Source organism: Leptidea sinapis, chromosome 22 (genome assembly GCF_905404315.1).
Source record: "Leptidea sinapis chromosome 22, ilLepSina1.1, whole genome shotgun sequence".
Lineage (NCBI taxonomy): Eukaryota > Metazoa > Arthropoda > Insecta > Lepidoptera > Pieridae > Leptidea > Leptidea sinapis.
In genome coordinates this window covers 12,514,222-12,535,993 of record NC_066286.1, presented here as the reverse complement: position 1 = coordinate 12,535,993, position 21,772 = coordinate 12,514,222, and the positions used below count along the sequence as shown (strand labels likewise).

General features: G+C 34.9%; 1 protein-coding gene across 2 annotated transcripts in view; it reads left to right on the top strand.

The window, feature by feature from the left end:
- Positions 1–21,453, top strand: part of LOC126970793 (uncharacterized) — a 33,730-nt gene extending 12,277 nt beyond the window's left edge. The window contains exons 3-15 of one of the 2 annotated variants that reach the window (XM_050816893.1): positions 2,357–2,661; positions 5,224–5,333; positions 6,290–6,465; positions 7,031–8,040; positions 9,228–9,336; positions 9,951–10,235; positions 11,129–11,236; positions 12,066–12,211; positions 12,820–12,954; positions 14,865–14,933; positions 16,291–16,375; positions 16,628–16,727; positions 19,838–21,453. In XM_050816893.1, coding sequence (XP_050672850.1) covers positions 2,357–2,661; positions 5,224–5,333; positions 6,290–6,465; positions 7,031–8,040; positions 9,228–9,336; positions 9,951–10,235; positions 11,129–11,236; positions 12,066–12,211; positions 12,820–12,954; positions 14,865–14,933; positions 16,291–16,375; positions 16,628–16,727; positions 19,838–19,886 — 2,687 coding nt within the window. In that variant the 3' untranslated portion in view covers positions 19,887–21,453. The remainder of the gene's footprint in view (positions 1–2,356; positions 2,662–5,223; positions 5,334–6,289; positions 6,466–7,030; positions 8,041–9,227; positions 9,337–9,950; positions 10,236–11,128; positions 11,237–12,065; positions 12,212–12,819; positions 12,955–14,864; positions 14,934–16,290; positions 16,376–16,627; positions 16,728–19,837) is intronic. The other variant, XM_050816894.1, reaches the window with a different exon arrangement.
- Positions 21,454–21,772: the final 319 nt, after the last annotated feature.

Genomic DNA, 21,772 nt, shown 5'->3' with positions numbered 1-21,772 from the left:
ATTGTAATCCATATTTTATATTAAAATAAAAAGCTTACTGAGTTTCTTGCGTCCATTCTTCTCAGGTCTGAGGCAGTCTCTTTTGAATGGGTGGTAGTTTTTGACGTTCAATTAGTGTTTTTAAATCCTATTTTGAATAAAAATATTTGAATTTGAACTAACTCGTTTTAATACGATTTCAATACAATACCTCGGAAACCATCTTGTCGAAGACTAGTAAGTAAACCTTTCTGTTAAATAAATAATATTTCTATAATACCTACTGCTCATGAAAAAATAACATGTATTATACTAACATGCAAACAAATCGTTGTTAAGTTATAAATAAATATATCGATATTTATACGGAAGTAGTAACTACGAAGGCGTGATCTAATTCCTGAAATAAATATCGTCGCGACTCGCGATTTATACAGTATGACATAAAAAACTTGGAAAATTTAGCAGTGAAAGACACAGTGGAGACGGACAAACACATTTATAATATTGGTATAGATAGATGTACGCGAATCATTTATGTCTGAGGAAGAAATTACAAGCCTTCGTTATTTAGCAATTTTATACCAACTAACGTGAAAATTTAATCGCAAAATACCTCTTATTGTTTACGTATTAAGGACTATGATTGATCGTCGATCGTCACAATGCGGTTATGGGTGCGTTAACCCAAGGTGCAGTTATCTCCGAGTGTTTATAATTAGTTGTAACACATGCTGTCGATCGCTAATTGCACCGGTGTGTTGCAAGGTCACCAGTATACTGTCTGTAAATAGGCCACCGGTTACTAGAATTACTTATCATCAATTAACTCCAGCACCGAACCGATAAAGTTATATTATTAGATACATACATAGTCACGCCTGTCTCCCAGACGGGTGGGCACTGATGGTGGACCTCCATTTGCCACCCTACATGCCTTCTTCCACTTTTGGATCCCGCTTTTCCAATCTTTATCAAACCTTTCATACATGTTTGGACCTTCAAAACTTTCACTTTCTGGACCTCTCATTTACTAGACATCGCTCTTATATTTTAAGCTTAAATATTAAAATTTATTAAACAAATGCTCGATCCTGGGATATTGTATAAGGGAAAAAATAGCGTAACGAGCAACCTAATGTTAAGAGACATCATTATGTCCTATCAGTGATGAAAATATATAATAATGTTGATTTTTTTTATAATTATATATCATATTCTTGTGTGCAATAGAATGTGATCACTTATCATCATAGGTGACCGGTTGGCTCGTTTTACCTCCTCTTCCATAAAAAAAATAACAACTAAATCAAAAAAATTCGCTTAACAAGCCACTTGATATTAAATAAAATATGCGATATTGCACTCATTACATGTTCCTTTAATTTCACCGTTACCTTTTAAACCGAAGTACATAGAAAATAGGCGAGGTGTCTGCCGCAGACGAACACAGCACATAGAGGTGGTACTACATGCTAATTATATTGTTGCTGCTAAAATATGATAGTCGAAAAACGAGCAAGTGTCTATAGTCAAATATCTCCTCGGCACTCCCGCATGCATTACTGCCAATTCAGGGAACCAAACGTAGGACGTCTTTTTCCCATAATTTGATCATTGTCTTATTTCAAATTTGCTATGAAAAGCAAAGTCGTCAATACTCGTATTACAAAACCGAAACTGTTTTTAAATATCGCCGACCTTCCTTTTATCTTTAATGCTATTATAAGCGGCATTGTTTTGATTTTTTCGCTTATATTTATTTCAAGTGATCTTATCTGTATACTTATCTCCGTTCCTAATTTATTCTTGATCGATAAATTGATCAGTCGATATTTTTTGCTGCGACCTACTAATGACTGTTTGCTGTGTAAACCGTCATTTTATACACAATAAATATTGTAATAATTCAGTACTTCCGTTAAGTTTTGTTTGAGTGCCTTTAGAACTCGTCGTTCTTTCATGGCCGTAATTTCATTTAGATTTTGGGACACACATACGCACTGGACTTTCAAATTATCTAGAACATACTAAGCGCTTTTGAAACGTCACTATAAATATTTCTTTTAAATTACTGTATTTACCATTCATGTTTGGAAAAAATTGAGCTCGTGAGAAGAACATACAAGAAACTCAAAAGCCACTCTTTTCAATCAAATAGAGTATTTTACAATGGCTGTAATATACATAACAAGTTAGTTTGGAAGATGCTCCACTATATAAATCGTTTTTAAACTCCATGAGTTGAAGCATGGACCAGCTATCGTTCCCTTCACACATATTTGAGGGAAGGATACGACCCGGCACATGATGCGCCGGCTCTTTTTAATAGAACGTGACTTTTTAAAAACCTTTTGCATTATAAATTTTGTTACAGACGAAGTTGCATTACCCGACAAACACAAATTCGACTCTCGAACGTTCGTGAGGCCAAAGAAACGTGTGCAGAGACCGAGCATACACAACATCATGGAAGCGAACTCTCCAATGACGTTCAACCAAACACCCAGCCATACCAACAACAAGTACTTGACGTACAACAAGTATAGCTGCCCGCTGGGGCCTGTCAACCCGATGCTTCGCTTGAAGACGTTCAATGTCGATACAAACTCGGATAACAGTCACGTGGTCAAAGAGTATGCGGTAAAGCGACGCACTGTGATGCCGGATGATGATCCTCAGGTAATATTATAGTTCCATATAATACGACACAAATGGTATGTTATAGTAGTAGTATATTATATTCGTAGTGTTCAATTTGTTTAGATGAATTAATCGGACACAGGGGTGATTGAAAATCTATGTATTGTACTTAATTCTAAATGGTTACTAGTTCATATCTCTTTGCCTGGCAATTTTTTTACCGAACTCATAAATGAGAGCGGGTCCAATGGATCGTAAAATGTCCCAATATTTTGTACCTAAACAAAGATTACCTAAACCGATGGATGAAGTCGGAATCTGCAATCAAATTGTATCTAACCCTCTTAATTTAGAACAATGTATTGTCAAATTGTTACATACAATTAAGTTGTGAGAATATTATATGACTTGCCGTTATAATGTTTATATACCGCTTCATATTGGAGTTCGTCTGTGGGAGTCAATAACGGAGTCTTGCAATTGATAATTACAGGTTTTTTTAAATCATCTTATTTGGAATATTAATTATGTAACGTTTTTCATTATTTTCGTTGATGATTATCTTCTACTGATACATGGACACCTATTAAATTACCACTCACAACTTAATAATATGTGGCATAAATATATAAAAATCCTGTGCGTTAACAGCTCGAAGAATCTTCATTCGTATCACCGCTCTTCGGACAACGCTCCTCTTGCTCTTGCCTCGGAAAGTATAATAGGTGTTGAAATATCGAGAGATAACAGATTCCGCGCTTATTTTTATGGCAAAACCAGATTGTCTTCGAAGAAACTCGGGTCATCAAAAGAGCTAAACGGCACTTCAATCCGGGCCCACATTCTGGCTCTCTATAATGTTGAACCCCATTGTAAAGGGTAGGGTTACATACAGCGGCTTACATAATTATTGTATTTGTCGCGCCGAGGCATTAAATTTCCGGAGACCCCAGTTGACCTTATTAAAAAAGTAAAAAAAACAATGCAGTCTTAGAAGATTATATAAATAACAGATAATAAAAAATGGATCCGCGTCGATCAAAACGAGCGCAGCTTTGTTATATAAATAAATTGTAGCGTGTATCCTGACCGAGATACACTTTCAATTTCGATGCACCCGCACATCTACACGATGCCGAATCTATTTACAAAAACGCCACAAGAAACTTACCCAAATAAATAGTATTTTTGTAATTATGGCTTGCAATGTAGTTTTTGTATACGACGGTGGAGAGTCTGATGAACAATAGTATTATGATTCATTAATATTATTTGCACTTTATAAAATGTTTCTCCTTATTTTGATAACTCTGCGGTATTTCTTTTTAGTTTTATTTTTATGAAAGAGGAGAACAAACTAGCGTACGGGTCACCTGATGTTAAGTGATCACCGCCGCCTACATTATCTTGCAACACCAGAGTAATCACAGGAGCTATACCGACCCTTATGGAAGGTGTACGCCCTTTTCTTTATTTATTAATATTATCTTCACCATACTTGCCCGTCACCTGCATCATATTATATCGCGTTTACGTTCATAACGAAGACATTAATCACGCGTGCTTTTTACTTTACTATTGCTGAACTTATTATTGTTTTATATTATTCCCATAATGTTACTTGTGTACCTCATAGCAAGTTATATATGTAGATAAAACCTATGTAGATAAAATATATTTAACTAGCTGACCCGACAAACGCTGTTCTGTCAATAGAAAAAAATAAGAGTATTCGGGAATAATGTTGTCCACAGCCATCGAAAATGTGTAATCAAAGTTAATGAGTTAAAAGAACGTATTTCTGAATGATTTTATAATATTATGTAGTAATAAAATAATAAGGATCAATATCGTATTTGTCTAAATAGCTTTCAAATTACCGCTTTATAATTGCCAATTAAAGTATAAAAATGGATATAGTATGTTATCATTAAGAGATAGACCTATGACATCGCGTAATTTTCTGTACATCTATATAAGATACATTTATGTATATAGATGTACAGAAAATATAAGATACATTATATCTCAAAGGGCTTAGCGTTTTCGTTGAATGCTCCCAGACGGCTTATTTTTTTTCGACATCTCCAACAAAAAGTTAACTAATAATATACTATACCTTACTCGAGAACCACGCATCGGTGAAACAGTATGAAAATCGATGTTGTGGTTTTTGAGTTTATCGCGAACAGACACAGCCGCGACGTCGTAAAATGCCTTTGGCTTATTGATCATAACATCTCAACACAACACTCGGGTTTCCTTATCGTGCTCGATTTTGACTGGCGCTCATAATACCACCAATTTAGCACACACGTTGCATAATTTACTACTATTGGAAATAATGATGACTGCAATAAATGAATTCTACACCTCACGGTTCCTTACATTTACCCTAACAATTTATTTTACCCTATTTTCTAAATTGGATAGTGAAATCATATGAAAATACGGCACAATCGTCTGGAATTCCGTTGATGAGTCACTTCATTGTGGGTCTATACCACATGTATCCGGGGGGTGTTCCTAAGATCTGTTTGAATAGATACAGACCGCCGAAATCTGCAAGCGTTTGACAAACACAATTTTACGATTTTGCAGTTGGACGGGACTATTTGTGACAGCGAGCGCACGAGCGTACCGTCGCCATTCAAAGCGATCCAGATTGACTACTCACAGCCGGCGCACAATATCCACAACACCTTCAACAAGTAAGATCACCTATCAATAACTTAATAATATTCCTTCTAGATCGTGTGCGTATTTTTTAAGTTCGTTTTCCAGAAATCCTAATGTGTAATTTACGATCAGTTGTATTGTTGACTTGACGCCTCTTGGAATACGGGCTTTAGATTTGTGATTAATTGAAAGTAAGATTGGTTCGGCTCAGTTTTTTAATAAATTTCAAACATATTACTTAAAATTCAAAGCGCATCGCCCTGTCATAAGGTATTGTACTCGTAGGCTGGAAGGCTTTAAGTATGTATATTTATATGTTGTGGCAAGGCAGTGGCTGTGGCTATGTCTAATTTGGGGCTTAATAAATTGTATGAAAGTTCGATTGCTATACAAAAGATAGAATGTAATAAAAACTTATAAATTAGATAATGATTTAACCACTTACTATGTAGTTTCGTTCAGACATGTCTTTAATTGTCTAGATGAAAACATTTTAATAACTTTTGTTGCGTTATTTTGTTTTATATATTTTGTGCAATTATTCTCAGTTATGGTCTGAAAGCTCTGCGAATCTTTTGTTTATTTTATTGTACAATTACCTATTTTCATGATTGGGAAAGTAAGTATATCATGGTTAATTATTACAATAATATTTTAAATAAGGAAAACGTTCAAGGCAATACGTGTTTCGAAATTTGTATTTGTTTCAACGTTTTCTTAGTGTTTATAAATATACGTCGCGCTCATAAAGAAGCGGTTATTTAAATTGTGGTTGAAGAATTATTTTCTTCCTTTCTATAGTATTGCTACTACAGATACTAACGATTTATTACCACCACCTAATTCCATTGTAAACAACCCCATAAAAAAAGGATTTTGTCAAAATGTGAGCAAGTACAATTTCGTACTGAAAATTTACGTGTTTTTGTAAATAATACAATTAGCAAGCAAGCTATGTTTATTTATAATCGTCCACCATTAATTGCAGAGGATTTTCCAACATAATGAACGAGCGAGGCAGTCTCACAATGTACCAGAGTGGAGAGTCCCTCATGAGAATGTCGCCGCCTAGCCTCGTGTCATCAATAGTAATGGATAACTCCTTCACAGTAAACAGTGATTCTATCGACGGGAAGAAATCATTACAATCAAATAAGGATATAGGTGAGCATGCAATATCGTTGTAATTATATATTTTTAAATATGAATAAAAATTATGATTTTTATATCATTTTGAACAGCAGTTTCGTGCGTTGTTTTAATTATGTCTTATTACAATAATATTTATTTTCCCTGTCTCATATAAATTAACACTTACTTTTTTTGGAAATTGAATTTAAACTCATTGCTGAATCTTGTCTTTTCAGATGGAAAATAAATATTCTATAATTATGGTCCTTCTATGTTCTCTTATAGTTGTTTAACTTGATCCATGCTGCGATCTCTATCTCAGTGTACTCGACTTCCAGAGCGCTGGCTCAGCATCTCTATTCATGGACTATCGACTTCATTCAGCAGCTAGACGAATTTACCCCGACGTGTATCTATTCACAAAACAATGCGCTTTTCAATTTCAATTCACTTTTGAAACTCTGTGGTATTGGAAAGTAGATAGGCGGTGGATATCACTTATCATCAGATGCCCAGCATTCGGTCACCCTCATATTTCATTGAAAAAATACTTAAGGTTAAGTCCACCTGAATAATAATGAATGTCTATCGTTTACAGCAACACCAAACGTTGGCCGAGATAGTAAAGACCCCATGATGACCAGCATGACACTGAGCATTCTCGACGAAAAGGACATGAACACTAGTTTCCTCTCTCAAACCACATATCCTGACCACGACAGCTTACTAGACTCGTTGCCACCAAGTCTAGTAAACTCCATTAATTCCCAAGTCTCAAGCACGCACAAAACGAAAAATGACAATCGAGATACAAATATATTCAGTTCAGCTACATTCACCCACTTGGATCAGTCTGAAAAGCTTCTATCGGCTCGGCCAAGAATTCAAATGTTCAACACATATAAACGAGATTCTATCAAATCCTCGGAAAGCTACACCAAAGCCCGAGAAGAATCGTGCCAGATAGACACAGGGAAAGTATTGAATGAGAATCGCGATAACGTGGACTCAAAGGAATCCCCGAAAAGAGTGAGCAATGAAATGAGCGAAACGGTAACACTGCATTATTCTAATAATAAATTTAGGAGAAGCAAGGATGCGGAGAAGGAAAATGTTAATTCAACATTTGAGACTGATAACGCATTCTTCAATGAAATGGATATAGAAAGAGCTGTTGAGGTAAACAAAAAGGAAAGTTTGAACATTACAATGGATAAACAGGAGCTAAATGAAATTATACAAGCAAGGCAGAAGCTATCTATAGCAAGGAAGGCATTGCCGAACGAGACCGTGACAATGGTAAATCAAGATAATGATATAAAAACGATACATTTACCGAATCAGACTATAACAGTGCCAAAACAAAGTATGGAAAACGCTTCAGAATTATTGTCTAGGAGAAGAACTGTGACTAAGCTGGATGGAACTGTGACTAAGCTGGATGAACCGCAGAGAGAAGCGCCGAAACGAACGGCGACGTTCAGGAAGATGTCGCCCAGAGCAAACACTATGGATGCAACAGTTGTATATGTCCAACCTGAGGAAAATTTCATTGATATTAATTCGGCTACTATGAACCTTATTGACACGGAAAAATTTCAGGACAGGGTGAGTGAAATTTTAAATTGCATATAGAATTAATCGCAATTACTAATGTATTTCTGTGATTATCGTCCTCACCATCTGGATGTGCTGCGGTTTTCAAGGATTTGCTACCAAATACTATTGAATTGTGGAATGAGCTTCCTTCGCGTTATTTACAGTAATATGCGACATGGGAACGTTAAAAAAATTGCATACACTTGCCACTAGGCACTTGTTCCTACTGGTTCGGCAACCGCTCCTGCGCGCTCGGCGATGGTGATCACTCAGTATTAGATTACCCATGTAATTCCTATTATATAAAAGTGCCAAGTAAAAGCTAAAGTAGTTCGGAGTTAAATGTTATATTACATTTAAATCGGCAAAGACTCTTTAAGTCTTCATTCGGCATTTAAAATTTTCCATTTTGTGTAAGAGAATTCTACCAAATAATAAGATACTGAATTGATTGCCACAATTCATGTATTTTTTTGGACTATATAATATGCGTTGCGTGCGTTGTATAATATGTGCCTAGGATTTTAAACTAGTTTTTTTGTAATTTTTTTCTCATAAAAGTAGCTTACTTTGTTTTATTAATCATTCGTGATAAAACAGATAATAATTTTATGATATCACGTCTAAATTGAGGCTCGCTGTCGCTGTCAACGGCGACTTCGTCCGCATTTACCATATTAGTAGATGTTTCAATGCAGTCACATGCATATAATATAAAAACTCCATCGTTATAGCAGCGTAAGAAATGTTTTCGTTCAACCGTTCTTTCTCTGAATTACTCTGCAAATCCGACTATCACGAAAGTGTTTTAATTTTTCAGGTTAATATAGAATTTGCAATAACGGATCTACTGAACCGGAGATAACCCCCTACAGCTTAAGTAAACAGGATCGTGGTAAAATTAAATTGTATCATGATCAATTTACAAGGATTTTTAACTTGCTTGTATGGTTTGTTCACAGAGCGCTGAAAAATATAATCTAAATCTTGGAAACAGTACTATTTTTTTTTTCATTACAATTGATTTGTTACATTGCGTTTTGAGTCAAAACCCAAGATATTGAAAAACGCGTTTTATTGCTGTACATTACCATGGTTGTGTTTGATATTCCAGTTTATTGTACATATAAATTATGTAACCGCAGTATTCTTATTTAAACCGGTATGAGTTTAATTGACTTTATTTATTGAAACAGGAATGGGGCAGAGAAGATCGTGCCATGGTTGGCTCCAACGAAAGTACAGACACAGGCACATTTAGTTCCAGCAGCCCACCGGAATTTATTAGTGATTCTAACGATCCAAGTATGTTATTACACTACTGATTATTTTAAATTGTTTACTGTTGTTGCGGATGTCCGTAGGTGGATGCCCCATCACTCTCTTGACTCTTATTTATATACCACATTAGGATGTTCTTATATAAATGAACATCGCCAGTAGCGACCTTTTATGATATGTTGTGATCGTTGACAGACCAATGAGCATACAGCAGGTATTCCGCGCCCGCGAGTATTCCGCGAGTCTACTGGATTATAGGGAGTTTTGGGGAAAAGAGAGCTTGCATGACAAACCCTCTAAACTACGGGGTGTAGTAGGGAGTATGCATAATTTTATTAATCAGCTTACGTCGCTTTATAATAAATCAAACTTAGATAAAATTACATTAATTGCTAAAAATCGACGCCTAAATTCGCTATCAATGGGTTCGATTATCAAACATTTTAATTTCCTAGAATATTTTTGCACTTTTTAAAATTTAATTACTCATTAAAAATGTCTGCAATAATATTGATTGACGTAATTATAAAAGTAATAAATGTTATTCAAAATATTTGACTCTTATTTAAATCATAATTTGCACCAACCAAATTCTAATAAATTGTACCAGTCAAACCAATCACATAATTATTTTAAAGGATCAGATGTTGCATCAACTCCGCTGCTGTCCATACAAAAGCTGTCGAGAAACGACTTGCTACATTTACACAACACGATATCGCCCATTTACGATATCGTCGACGAGAAATCGTACACCGTTACAACAGCAGCGAGCAACGGACTTGACAATAATACGACCATCATAAATACTGCAACAATTAGCAAGAAGTCTGCCAAACGGGATATATTGGCCGGAACAACTAGCCCGGAGAAGAAAATGAATCAAATTAAAGCACCAACTAAAATAACGCCCTCTATTTCAGGTAATTATTGTGGAATCAAATATATTTTTCCAGATTCCCAAATGAGACTCTACGTTATCGACGATCAAGTGTTTTGGTGTCTTTTTTATGTTAATATCTTAGACAGTGATATCATAGACGAGATTGTAAATTTACACATAAAGAAAAAACGTGTCAAAAGTTCAATTTAATTTTTTTTACTGTTTTAAAAATTTAACTTTGAAAATAATTTTATCTTGTGTGAAATTTCATAATAAAAACTTTCGTTTTATGTAATATTTTCTATCCAACGTTTTCTTCAAGAGTTATTTAGTGTTGAAGGGGAAAAAATGATTATGATATTTAATTGTAAAAACACAGTCGAACTCGACGCAGTTTAACACAGAAATTGAGTTGAATGTCAATGCTTCTTATCTATTATGTTAAATAAGTCAGTTAAAAATAACCCTCTTATATCTAGTATAAAACTTTTCAGTTGTATAAAACATACAACGTTGTAGGTATCCGGGAGTTATTGTGTTTTGAAGGGAAAAAAATAAAAGCCTTTATTTTACAAATAATGCTGCTGTCACAGGGTCTGTTCCTGACCAATTTATAAGATAAAAAGGCTGATTCTTAATAAAATCATTCATATAAGATATCTCGCTGGCGAAAGAAAGCTATGGAGTGAAAGAGAAAGAGTATGTATAGCGAGGCGAGTGAAAGAGAGGAGATCTCTTTTGTTGACGTCCACCTTCGTTCCTGTACCCGGGGCAGGCCATTTCTCAAGTTTTAAGCAGATTAGTGGAAAGAAAAGCTGTACTTTAAAAGCGCAAAAATAGCAAACAACGAGATAACTAATATTAAAAATAATAGTAAAGTAATCATGTAAGTTCTACATTTATTAAAGTATTAATGTGTGACTAAATGTGTAGGGACCACCGTGACCATGGGCGTGCCAACTGCAATGCCTCGTAAGACCAGTTTACCGACGTCGAAGCTTCGGCAATACAGCTCGCACAGAGAACTTCACAGAATACCAGGTATAACGTTGTTTCATACAAACATAATATAACCCAACAGCTCCCCACGACATTTCCGAGGTTGAATTGAATTCACCCTTTCGCCCTTTACAGTATGTCATAAGGTTATGGGCGATACCGCTATTGGAAATGCTTGTGAAAACAATAATAAGGAAGCAAAATTATTTCCTAATGAAAACAAACATTTATTTTTTAATATTTATTCAGTGGGATGAGCTTTTCTACTGGGATTATACATACATATTTTTATTCCCATCAAAATTTAAAGCTTTTGCTTCTCATATACAAAACACGAAATTATTAAGTGTGAAAACATATATACGATATATACAATTACGTCCCCACGGATAAAACTTTACATGGTTCGTTGTTGGGTGACATATTATGTTATAGCTGTCAAGACTTTTATTGTGGACACTAAAAAATGTGATATTGTGTTCCTATTTCGTAAAACGTCAAATTACTTATATAAAAAATATTGAAAACAAGAATAAATAATTATTAATTCACATTACACTGGCACTAAAACCAGGCTGTTAAATTACCTAAAGAAATGGTGTCGATTGACATCTACTGTCTAATTATAATATCACGAGTGAAATTATCACTGCTTTGAGAATATACCTACGATTACTGATTGCATATATTTTTTTGCACATTAGCTACTCATACAATTTTCTACTTATGCATTACCGTAGTTAATAATAATATTAAAACTACAAAAACATTATATTCAGAAAAGTCACATCCCAGCATATTTTTATATTGTTATTTTAGAACGGCGTAGATAAGCCGTTGTGGTGTTGACCTTGTGTTCTCCATGCTACAGCCCACGCGCCGCGCGGCTTGCCGCCGGGCCGCAGCATGGTGCGGCGCCCCGTGTACTCGTCCAACCCGGCCCTGAGCCCCACCGCTCCCGGTACCGCGCCCCTGGGGGTGCAGCCCGCGAGGAGAGGCTCCGTAGTGGTCACACACGTAACGTTCATTATACTATAGTACCGTATAACATGCTGTTGGCTGCAATGTGCAAATTAACAAATAATTATTTGACTGATTATTAAATTAATATTTAAATTAAAATCATTGCTTGAATATCGCAAATTTAAATGCTTTGCACAGGATCACATCCCGTGTAGTAATAGTTATTTTGTAAAATGTCCAATGTTTGTAATACAGACGGTTCATTCAAAATTTAATTACTTATATATTTTTGGTACTTTCATAATGGACAGTAAATGGTAGGCGGCCTTGCTTTCTCCTCAGTTTTTATTTATGAAAGTTTTGTTTCGGGGGATGCCAATCCAGCATACAGATTGAATCCTTTAGATTCAACAGAAGTTGAATTTGTTATTATTATATGCTCTAGGTCCTAGTATGAAAAATGGTCGGCTGTCAAAACTCAACAGTCGTTTTATTATGCAATACTATCCTACAAGTTATCGTTGCCATTTTATAGGTTGCGCTATATGTTATAATGTAATTTTAATAATTAATTACATCATTACTACAGTTTAAAATAACTTTCCAATAACATACATACGCTGTGTTCGTTTCGCTTCCAATTATTGACAATTGAATTACAGAGAGAGGATAATGGCGAAATAAAAGTTGACAAGCTGTCAAAACCTGCAATGACAGCTCCGCCTGCGCTTGTTAGACAAGGCACAGAAACGTTGAGGAAAGAAAGGCCGCAAAGCCAACTGGTTCAGCCAAGAGATGTGAGTATCGTGTCTGTTTGTAAATTGGCTTTATGTGTGCTTATGTGGGTGTTCGGTGTGAGGCTTATTCTTAAACACTAACTGATTATTATCGGACGGGTATTTGTTGTGAAAAAGTAAAACATAAATCATTTAAGATTAAATTATTAATTATGATTTCAAATCAAATTTATTACGTTTCATTTTTGAAGTAAAACTTCTTTACGTGACGAGAGCGTTACGAACGAACGCTAGCGTTACGCTAACGGTGTTTTCTTTATTAGTTCGTAATTTCATTTCGTTCTTAAACAATTTTATAAATTAATTTTATTTTATTTTATATCAGTCGTGTGGTTTAAAGCACACTCGTTCTATGTAATCTGTTTAATATAAATACAAAAGAAAAGTATGTGCGTGTAATCTTTACACGCGATTGAAGTAAAACCTAATAATAATTAACTTTAGGAATAATTAACAGATACATAATATATATATATATATATATTACATTAAATTTAAATTAAATAAAGCCGTATTACCAACTAAGCACTCACGTAATAATAAAGAGAGAGATAGGAGCATTGTTAGATATTTTGCTATTTTTTTCTCGGAAACGCTGACGAAATAACTTCATCTTTTGAGCAATGTTTTTCATAGCATTTTCTCTACCTAAAATAGAAAAATGCCTTTTTTAATGTATGATATACTTACTTAATATTATTTAATCAAGTGAGATTTTATATATTTTACAAATAATGATATAGTATTATATTTTGATATTATTAATCATCAGAAAATAAACACATACACTTTTTACAGGTCAAGTCATTATCAGGTTCCTGATTTTCTCTTTTATTCTTATTTATTGATGATAGAGTAAAATATTCCTGGGAGTCCGCCATTTTATTTGACTGATTGTTATTTTCATTTAATATTCTATTCATAATTAATTAATACCATTCGCACATTTTTTAATTTTCACTCATTAAATAAAAGAATTGATAATTAGAAATTAAGGATTATGTTATTATTAGAACATATCAATATGACGTTGTTATTGAATATTAACAAATATGGCTGTTTGGGCTCGAACAATTTCCCTGTCCTAAGAATGGGCGAAGAAACCAAAAGCAATGTCGCAAATGTCAAACTGAAAACTTATTTATTATTTATTACAAATGTAGTAATAAATAAACAAATTATACACTTGGAAACGTAAAAAAATATTACTGAGCAATTTGAAATATTGTTTAAAAATATAAAATTATGACGGTTTAAAAAATTGTTTCAATTGACTTTTTTTTTACTCAGCGTTACTTCCGTCAGAAAAAATTGCCGAGTCACCCCCAAGTCGCGCCTAAAGAAGTTTTACTTCAATAATTATATTTTTGGGTAGCAGTAACAACAACATATTTACCACGATTTCAGTTTTTTTTAGCTTCCCAATATTTTGACTCGTTCGCTTGCAACAAGCAAGGGTCATGATCACTCAGCGTTCTTGTATCTTGGCAAATACCTCGTTGTTAGTACTCAATAGTCTTCAAATACATGATAGTTTTGAAATTAAAAAAATTTAAAAATTCTTTTGTTGAAGTTCAATCGATCACATTTCTTGAAGTGAAAAATTTATAAAGAAAGCAAGCAGGAGAAACTTATAATTAGATTACGATTTATATGTTTGACTCTTAAATTTATGTCTAACATATAGATTGGCTAATATACGATCAACGTAATCATAATGTGGCTTAAACACGATAGATATGACCATTTTAGCAATTGTCGACCGTTCGTGATGGTTCCTTAAACTTAACATCAATATTCTTAGTTAGCAATATCATTTTCGATTGTAAATTAATATATACAACATTTTATATAATTTATTGTGTTGGTGGTAGTTTGTGTGCTAACTGTGTGTCGTGTTGTGTTGTAAGCTGCGCATATCGAGTGCGGGCGCGAGCGGCGTGGCCGTCGCGATGCGGACGCACTACGGGGGCGCATGCGTGAGTCACTGACCTTACTACCGCAGCGGGGAACATTCCTGTTGACATACACATACCATACTCCGTTTATATCATAGCTCCACTATACGAATTACATCGCACATTTAATGCAAATTTACAAAATAGTTATATAGCAATATTTTTTTCTAATTATGTTAATTATGAGGTTTATTTGCTAGATACAAAATTGCATTATTTTATTACATTTTCTATAGTTCGAAAATAACTAATAAATTCGTCATTGTGACTTGCAAATAATATATAAAGGTGTTCCTCATCAACATTAATGTTCCCCATGCATATTCATTTATATATTAAATACATTTAAGTCTGGGCACTGGGTATAATTATTGTACTGTTATCTGTCAGTCCTTATTAAATCCAAAAAGGGTCAAACATTTGACGTAGTTTTGAAAACAATCTTAAATTTTTGTTTATTTTTGTAATAATAGGTATAAAGAAAGATGTTTGATGCTTACGTTTTTAGTATTTTGTGTAGACTTTATTTTATGGAAGACAAATGAGCATACGGGGTCTCTGATGGTACTTTTGTGATCTCCACAGCCCATACTCTCTTGTGACACCAGAGGAATCACAATGAGTAGCGTTGGCGACCTTATAAAGCGTCAAGTAAACGTTCATAGGAATTTGAAAACCGAAAACACATTAGTAGGTGGCGGGTAAGGATCGAACCTGGGGATCCGTGGTGAGGGTGAACCGTTGAACCTATTGCGCTACCGACGCTTTAAAAAGATGTTGCGTTTGTAATATTAGAACAAATATTTGGACGTTGATCATTTTTTTATGGGAAAGGAGGACAAACGAGCGTACGAGTCACCTGGTGTTAAGTGATCACCGCCGCCCACATTCTTGCAACACCAGAGGAATCACAGGAGCGTTGCCGGCCTTGAAGGAAGGTGTACGTGCTTTTTTTGAAGGAACCCATGTCGTATCGTCCCGGAAACACCTCACAAGGAAGTTCACTGTCTCAATAGATATGAATACAATGAGAATTTGCAACTTGTAGTATATGGTATGTTTGTACAATACGGATTCATTTTAACTTTTCGCGAAAAATGATAATAAGTTCAGGAACAGATACAAGTACGCCGACCATCGACCTTGTAACCCAGAAGACTCGCAATGCAAACAATTCAGTCAACAGAGGGTACTGGACGCTCATTGGCGAGATAATAATCACAACATATTGTAAATGATCGCTACTGGCTATTGTACATTTTTGGTATCTGAAAACGTTCGACTTGTTAGGGTAGGCTAAGAAGGTCGACGCCGCTAATACTAATGTGGCAGTCTAGATTAATAAGTAGTAGTATTTATAAAGTTTTAAATATTGCAGCCCCCCACCTCCCGTCCGTCGTCGGTGTGCGTGCCGCGGAGCATCGTACGACCTGCGTCCGGGCCGCTACAGAGACAGGCCACAGGTAAGATACGAGTTAACATCGTAATTGCGGCACTTTTAAAATGAGAAAGCAAATAATGTGGACCAGGCTCTGAGAGCGAAAACCTCGATAAGGTATAACACTATTTCAGAGATTAAAGAAATTAAAATTAAGATGGCGACAAAAGTGTGAAGATAATACATACGAATACATAAAGCAAAGGGAATGACTTAATTGATTTTGTTCCAAAGCCGTATATATTAAAAAAATAAAGAGACGTTTGTGTGTTTGTAGTACCTCAAGTGGAGTCACAGAGGTCTGCGCCGCCCGCAGAGTCCCGTGTGTCAGCTCTGCCGAGACCCTCACGTCTTCCGGCGCCGCGGCGGACCGTCAGGTAAACAGTAATAAGGAGATGATACATGGAAAAACTACTTATTTATTTAATTGTAACTTAATGTTAACACATTCGTTGCTAAATAACATTTTATAAGTTTTTGTGTACTAAACACGAAAGTGTGGTTAAAGTATGCAACCAACCCAAAAAAATCCCTGATTTCACCCGCGCAGTTGTCATTTAACCACGTACCTAGATATTTGTATCTGCGCACTCTTTCTAGTTTTTGGCCTGCTTCTGTCATGTCAAAGTCGTCAATTTCTTTCTTAGATATGACCATGAATTTCGTCTTTGAGGTGTTCATTCTAAGACCAGCTCTTTCGCTGCACTCATTTACTCGAGTGACAAGTCTCTGAAGATCATTAGCAGATAATGCTATGAGGACTGTATCATCGGCATATCTAATATTATTTATGTTCTGGCCATTTTATTTTGGCTCCACAGTCTAAGTCCTCGACTGCTTCTTCTATTACGATTTCTGAGTACAAATTAAATAGAGTAGGTGATAAGATACAGCCCTGTCTGACACCCCTTTAATATCAACTTCTGCGGTCTCCTCGTTATCAACCCGAACAGTAGCTCGTTCATTCCAGTACAGATTCTGGATGATTCGTGTATCTTTTCCATCCAACCCGATATTTTGTAATATTGCAATTAGGCGGTCATGCAAAACTCTATCGAAAGCTTTTTCGTAATCGATGAAGCAAAGAAAAACATCCTGCTGCATATCTAAGCATTTTTGCACGAAAAAACCTGTACTGCAAATAGAGCCTCTCTTGTGCCGACTCCTGCGGGCCTACCATGAACTCTTATTGCGTTTCAATTGACAACCTAAAATGAACTGCTTTGCTATTTCGTACCACGACGTGATTAGAGCTATCTAATTTAGGTTGACGTCAAATCAACTGATTAAAATCGCAATGATGTCAATTGAATGTCGAAAATGATATCAACTGAATCGCAAACTGTTATTGTTACTTGTACTGTTATTTCAACCTAAACTGGATAGCTTATTTGTCAAAGTGATCGATTCGAAAAAAGTTGCTAATTCCTTAGAGAAAAGTAAATCGTGCTGTAAATAACTTTTAAAAAATAGTGAAAACATAGAAAAGATTTTATTGATGATTTTACAGATGAGATGAGAATACTTTATTGGACTTTTTTGTAAAACAAAATACTGAAAATAAATACCAAAAATGAAAATACTAAAGACGAGGCAGTAAGGGCCCGGGCTATAGCCTGTTCGCAAGAAAGAATTAAAAAAAATATGCTCTGTGGTCCTGTCAAATCAAACATCAGTGGAGGTGCGTTCATAACTCGTTATTTTTACGAAAACACATAAGCAAACATTTAATTTGTAATTCAAAGAACTATATTTATTGATATTACTACTATTTAATAAGTACAAAAAAGGGCTTAATGGTTTATAATTTGAGGCAATTGCGCAATTTTAATATCATTTTAGGTTTCGAGTCGCAATTTTATTTCGTTCATTCTTCATAAGCGATCCACACGCCATTCAGTAAAAGGCACTTCATCGTACGAATTTTAGTGATTCAGTTTAGGTACCTAAACTGAACTGCATCGGATTCGCATCGCTTATTAAAAGTTTATGGTAGGCCCTCTGATCTAACGCCGAACTGGTTATCTGCGAGTTGTTCGTCACATTTAATTCTAATGTGTTCATGAATGATATTTAGAAATAGTTTTAATACAAGTATTAAAACATTACAAGTGTCAAGACACATTAGGCTATTTGTTCGAAATTGTTCGCACTTTTTCGCATTGGCTTTCTTAGGGAGCTTAATGAAAGATGGCGTTAACCAGTCTTTGGGTAAGTGGCCAGAGTCAAAAATGGCGTTCAAAAAATTTACGAGGACATAAATATTTTCGTCCTTAATAAGTTTAAGTACCTCTATGTGAACATACATCATCTGGACCCGCTGATTTTCCAGTTTTAGCTTTTTTAAAGCTTTTCTTATTTCGTCTTTTAGGATAGAATACCCATCACTCAAATCACAGGTTACAGCTAAACTTCGTGAATCATCAGCGAACATTGACGAGATGTATTGTTCCCATAGGGATTTCTTCTTTGTTATATCCTCTCATCTATGAGTTAGTGTGTAGTCTTTTTATAGCCAATAAAATATTTTATTTCCCTATGTTGTCCCATAAAGATCCTCCACAATCTCGCACTTCCCTCGATTCCAAGCATCGCGCGCATATCGGACTTCGCGCCGAATTCTCTTATCGATCTCCATGTACTTGGTTTCATCTAAGTTTTTATAGAGTCTCGTTTCCTCCATAAGGTTATTTATTTTCTCGGTCATCCAACTCTGCTTAGGAGCCCAGTCTCTTTTTAATATGAATTTGTTTATGTCTTATAATTTATTTATATTATTTTAGTGAGCTCCATGTCTCTTCTATTGTGTGTGTCCCAGATTTCGTATCCACTGCCCACCCATTTATTTCATTCGACACATTCGTTTTGGTTTTAAGGTCTGTAAGTTTCCTGACATCTATTTTTGACCTCTAATCATACAAGAGTTGCATAAATAACACTTTTGGTATTTTTCATTATGACTTGTTGCGAGGTATAAAACTCGTTAATATATGCTTGTTAAAAAATGATATTCATAATCGCATATCAGTGCTACAATCACTCATTATCTGTTCGATAAAGATGATGTACGAAAAAAAATGGCCAACGTTGGGCTATCTGACTTGAGTTTCGATGCCAGTCATATAATGTTAAGTTGGGGTCATGTAAAGCTTAACATCTTATGTTTTTTTTAATAGAATCATTAAAAATTGAATTTGTGAATGTACTTTAAGGCTTTAACTAAAATAGAAACATGTGAACCAAACGAATGCTCCCAAAACGCGTTAGCAACATCGGCGATCACACCCCCATGTGGCCCTAGCATTAGATTATTGAAGTTTCTGTGTAAATTTAAAATATATTGCTTTGTTTAAAGAGTATAAAAAAAAATTGATGAACGTTTTAACTTAATGGGTAGGGATATACATTGGTAAGCTTTAACACCACAGCTAGTGTGGGTGGAGATTTATTTCTATACTTTTATTTATATTATATATTTCTGTTTCAGGCAGTCAATGTATTCCGTAGCCCCCGGGGCGGACGCCGATCATTATTAAATAATGTGCCAATCTAAAACACACACGTATTAATTTAATTACAAATTTTAGTACTAATATAGTGAATTATTACTCAATAACACGACTGATTATGAGAACCAACTTTTGTACAGCTTTTATATATCGTTGTTGCGTCGTTCGAGACGATGTTTTCAACGTAGCACATTTTGTAAAATAACGCCTTTATTTTGTAAGTTTTTTATATAGTATTTTTATTGTGTACATTGTTAAAGTGTTGCAATTTTAATTGGCGGTCACTTTGTCGATATTTGCGCCAACTTCTCAAATGTCACTTAGACATTTGCGTGCAAAGATCACATTCGAAACTTTTCGGGAAAAAGTTCCGTTATGACTATAACCTTTGAGGTAGCAAGTACCCTTTTCATAGTGTGAAAGGCTGTGTTATTTGTACCCAAAATATCCAGTTTCTTTTATTTTCTGTTGGTTAGGGACCAAGTAACATTAATTTCGGAGTAATATTTTTAATTGAAACTCAATATGATTGTTGCCTTACCTAACTAACAATTGATGGTAATTGCTATTTATTTTAAAGTAAATTTTTATATCAGAGGGAAGCTTCTTTATTACTATGCCATGAAGCAGTAATGTGCGAACATTCTTATATTTTTTTTTTTTTTATGAAAATAAGGCACAAGGCGAGCAGGACGTACAGCTGACGGTAATTGATACGCCCTGCCCGTTACAATGCAGTGCCGCTCAGGATTCTTGAAAAACCCAAAAATTCTGAATGGCACTACAATTGCGCTCGTCACCTTGAGACATAAGATGTTAAGTCTCATTTGCCCAGTAATTTCACTAGCTACAGCGCCCTTCAGACCGAAATACAGTAATGCTTACACATTACTGCTTCTCGGCAGAAATAGACGCCGTTATTACCCATAATCTAGCCGGCATCCTGTGAAAAGGAGCCTCCCACTAGTAAAGGTGTTTAGGGTCCCGTAGCTAGTAAAATTATCGGGCTAAAGAGACTTAACATTTTTTCTCAAAGTGAAGAGCGGCACTATCTTGTGATGGGCGGGGCGTACCACTCACCATCAGGTGATTGTCTTGTTCCACTTGTCACTTTCCTCATAAAATAAGATATCTTCCTATCTTCTTCAGTGTTATATAACAAAATATAGTTTCATTCAAAAGATAATCTTATAATTCTGGGTAGTGATTTCGTACCTGAGTTAAATCATATATTTTCTTTGATTTTAAAAATATTACTCCATTATAAAATTTCATCAAAAATGATCCTCAACAAAACCACCTAGTGCGGAGTTCGCAAATAATGCCTAATGCTTAAAAATCATATTGTGTCTGAGACTCGGTTAGACTTATAAATAAATGATGATTGATTGTTGTTTACTATATAACTTAATTACACATAACGGGTCCTTCATCAGACAGGAAGTGATGATCTACTATCAAGGGAGCACCAGTTTGTCTTCTGACACATTACGTTGCAAATTGTATAATGGATTTTTATAGTGAATTATGTTACTTAATAGCAACTGGATATTTGTATTTTAGGCTCTTTGTATACGACGCTCAAAATCCCCAAACATCCGAATTTTGGTACAAAGACATACAAATTAAGATTATATTTAAATCTAAATTTAGTTTTTAATTACCTTAAATTGACATTGTTATTTATTTCTGTTCTAACTTATTTGTTTGACAAATCGCGCGATAACATTTTAATAACTAAATTATGCGGCGCTGAGTCCTGTTATTGTATGGCCAACAGTTTTGTAAAATAATATTTAGATGTTAATACTATTACTTTTATAATTGTAGAGAAATCATGAAAATAATTCGCACAAAGTTATGCTTCAAGATGTACAGGAATCTGTTTCTGTATTATTTAATTTGGTTGCATT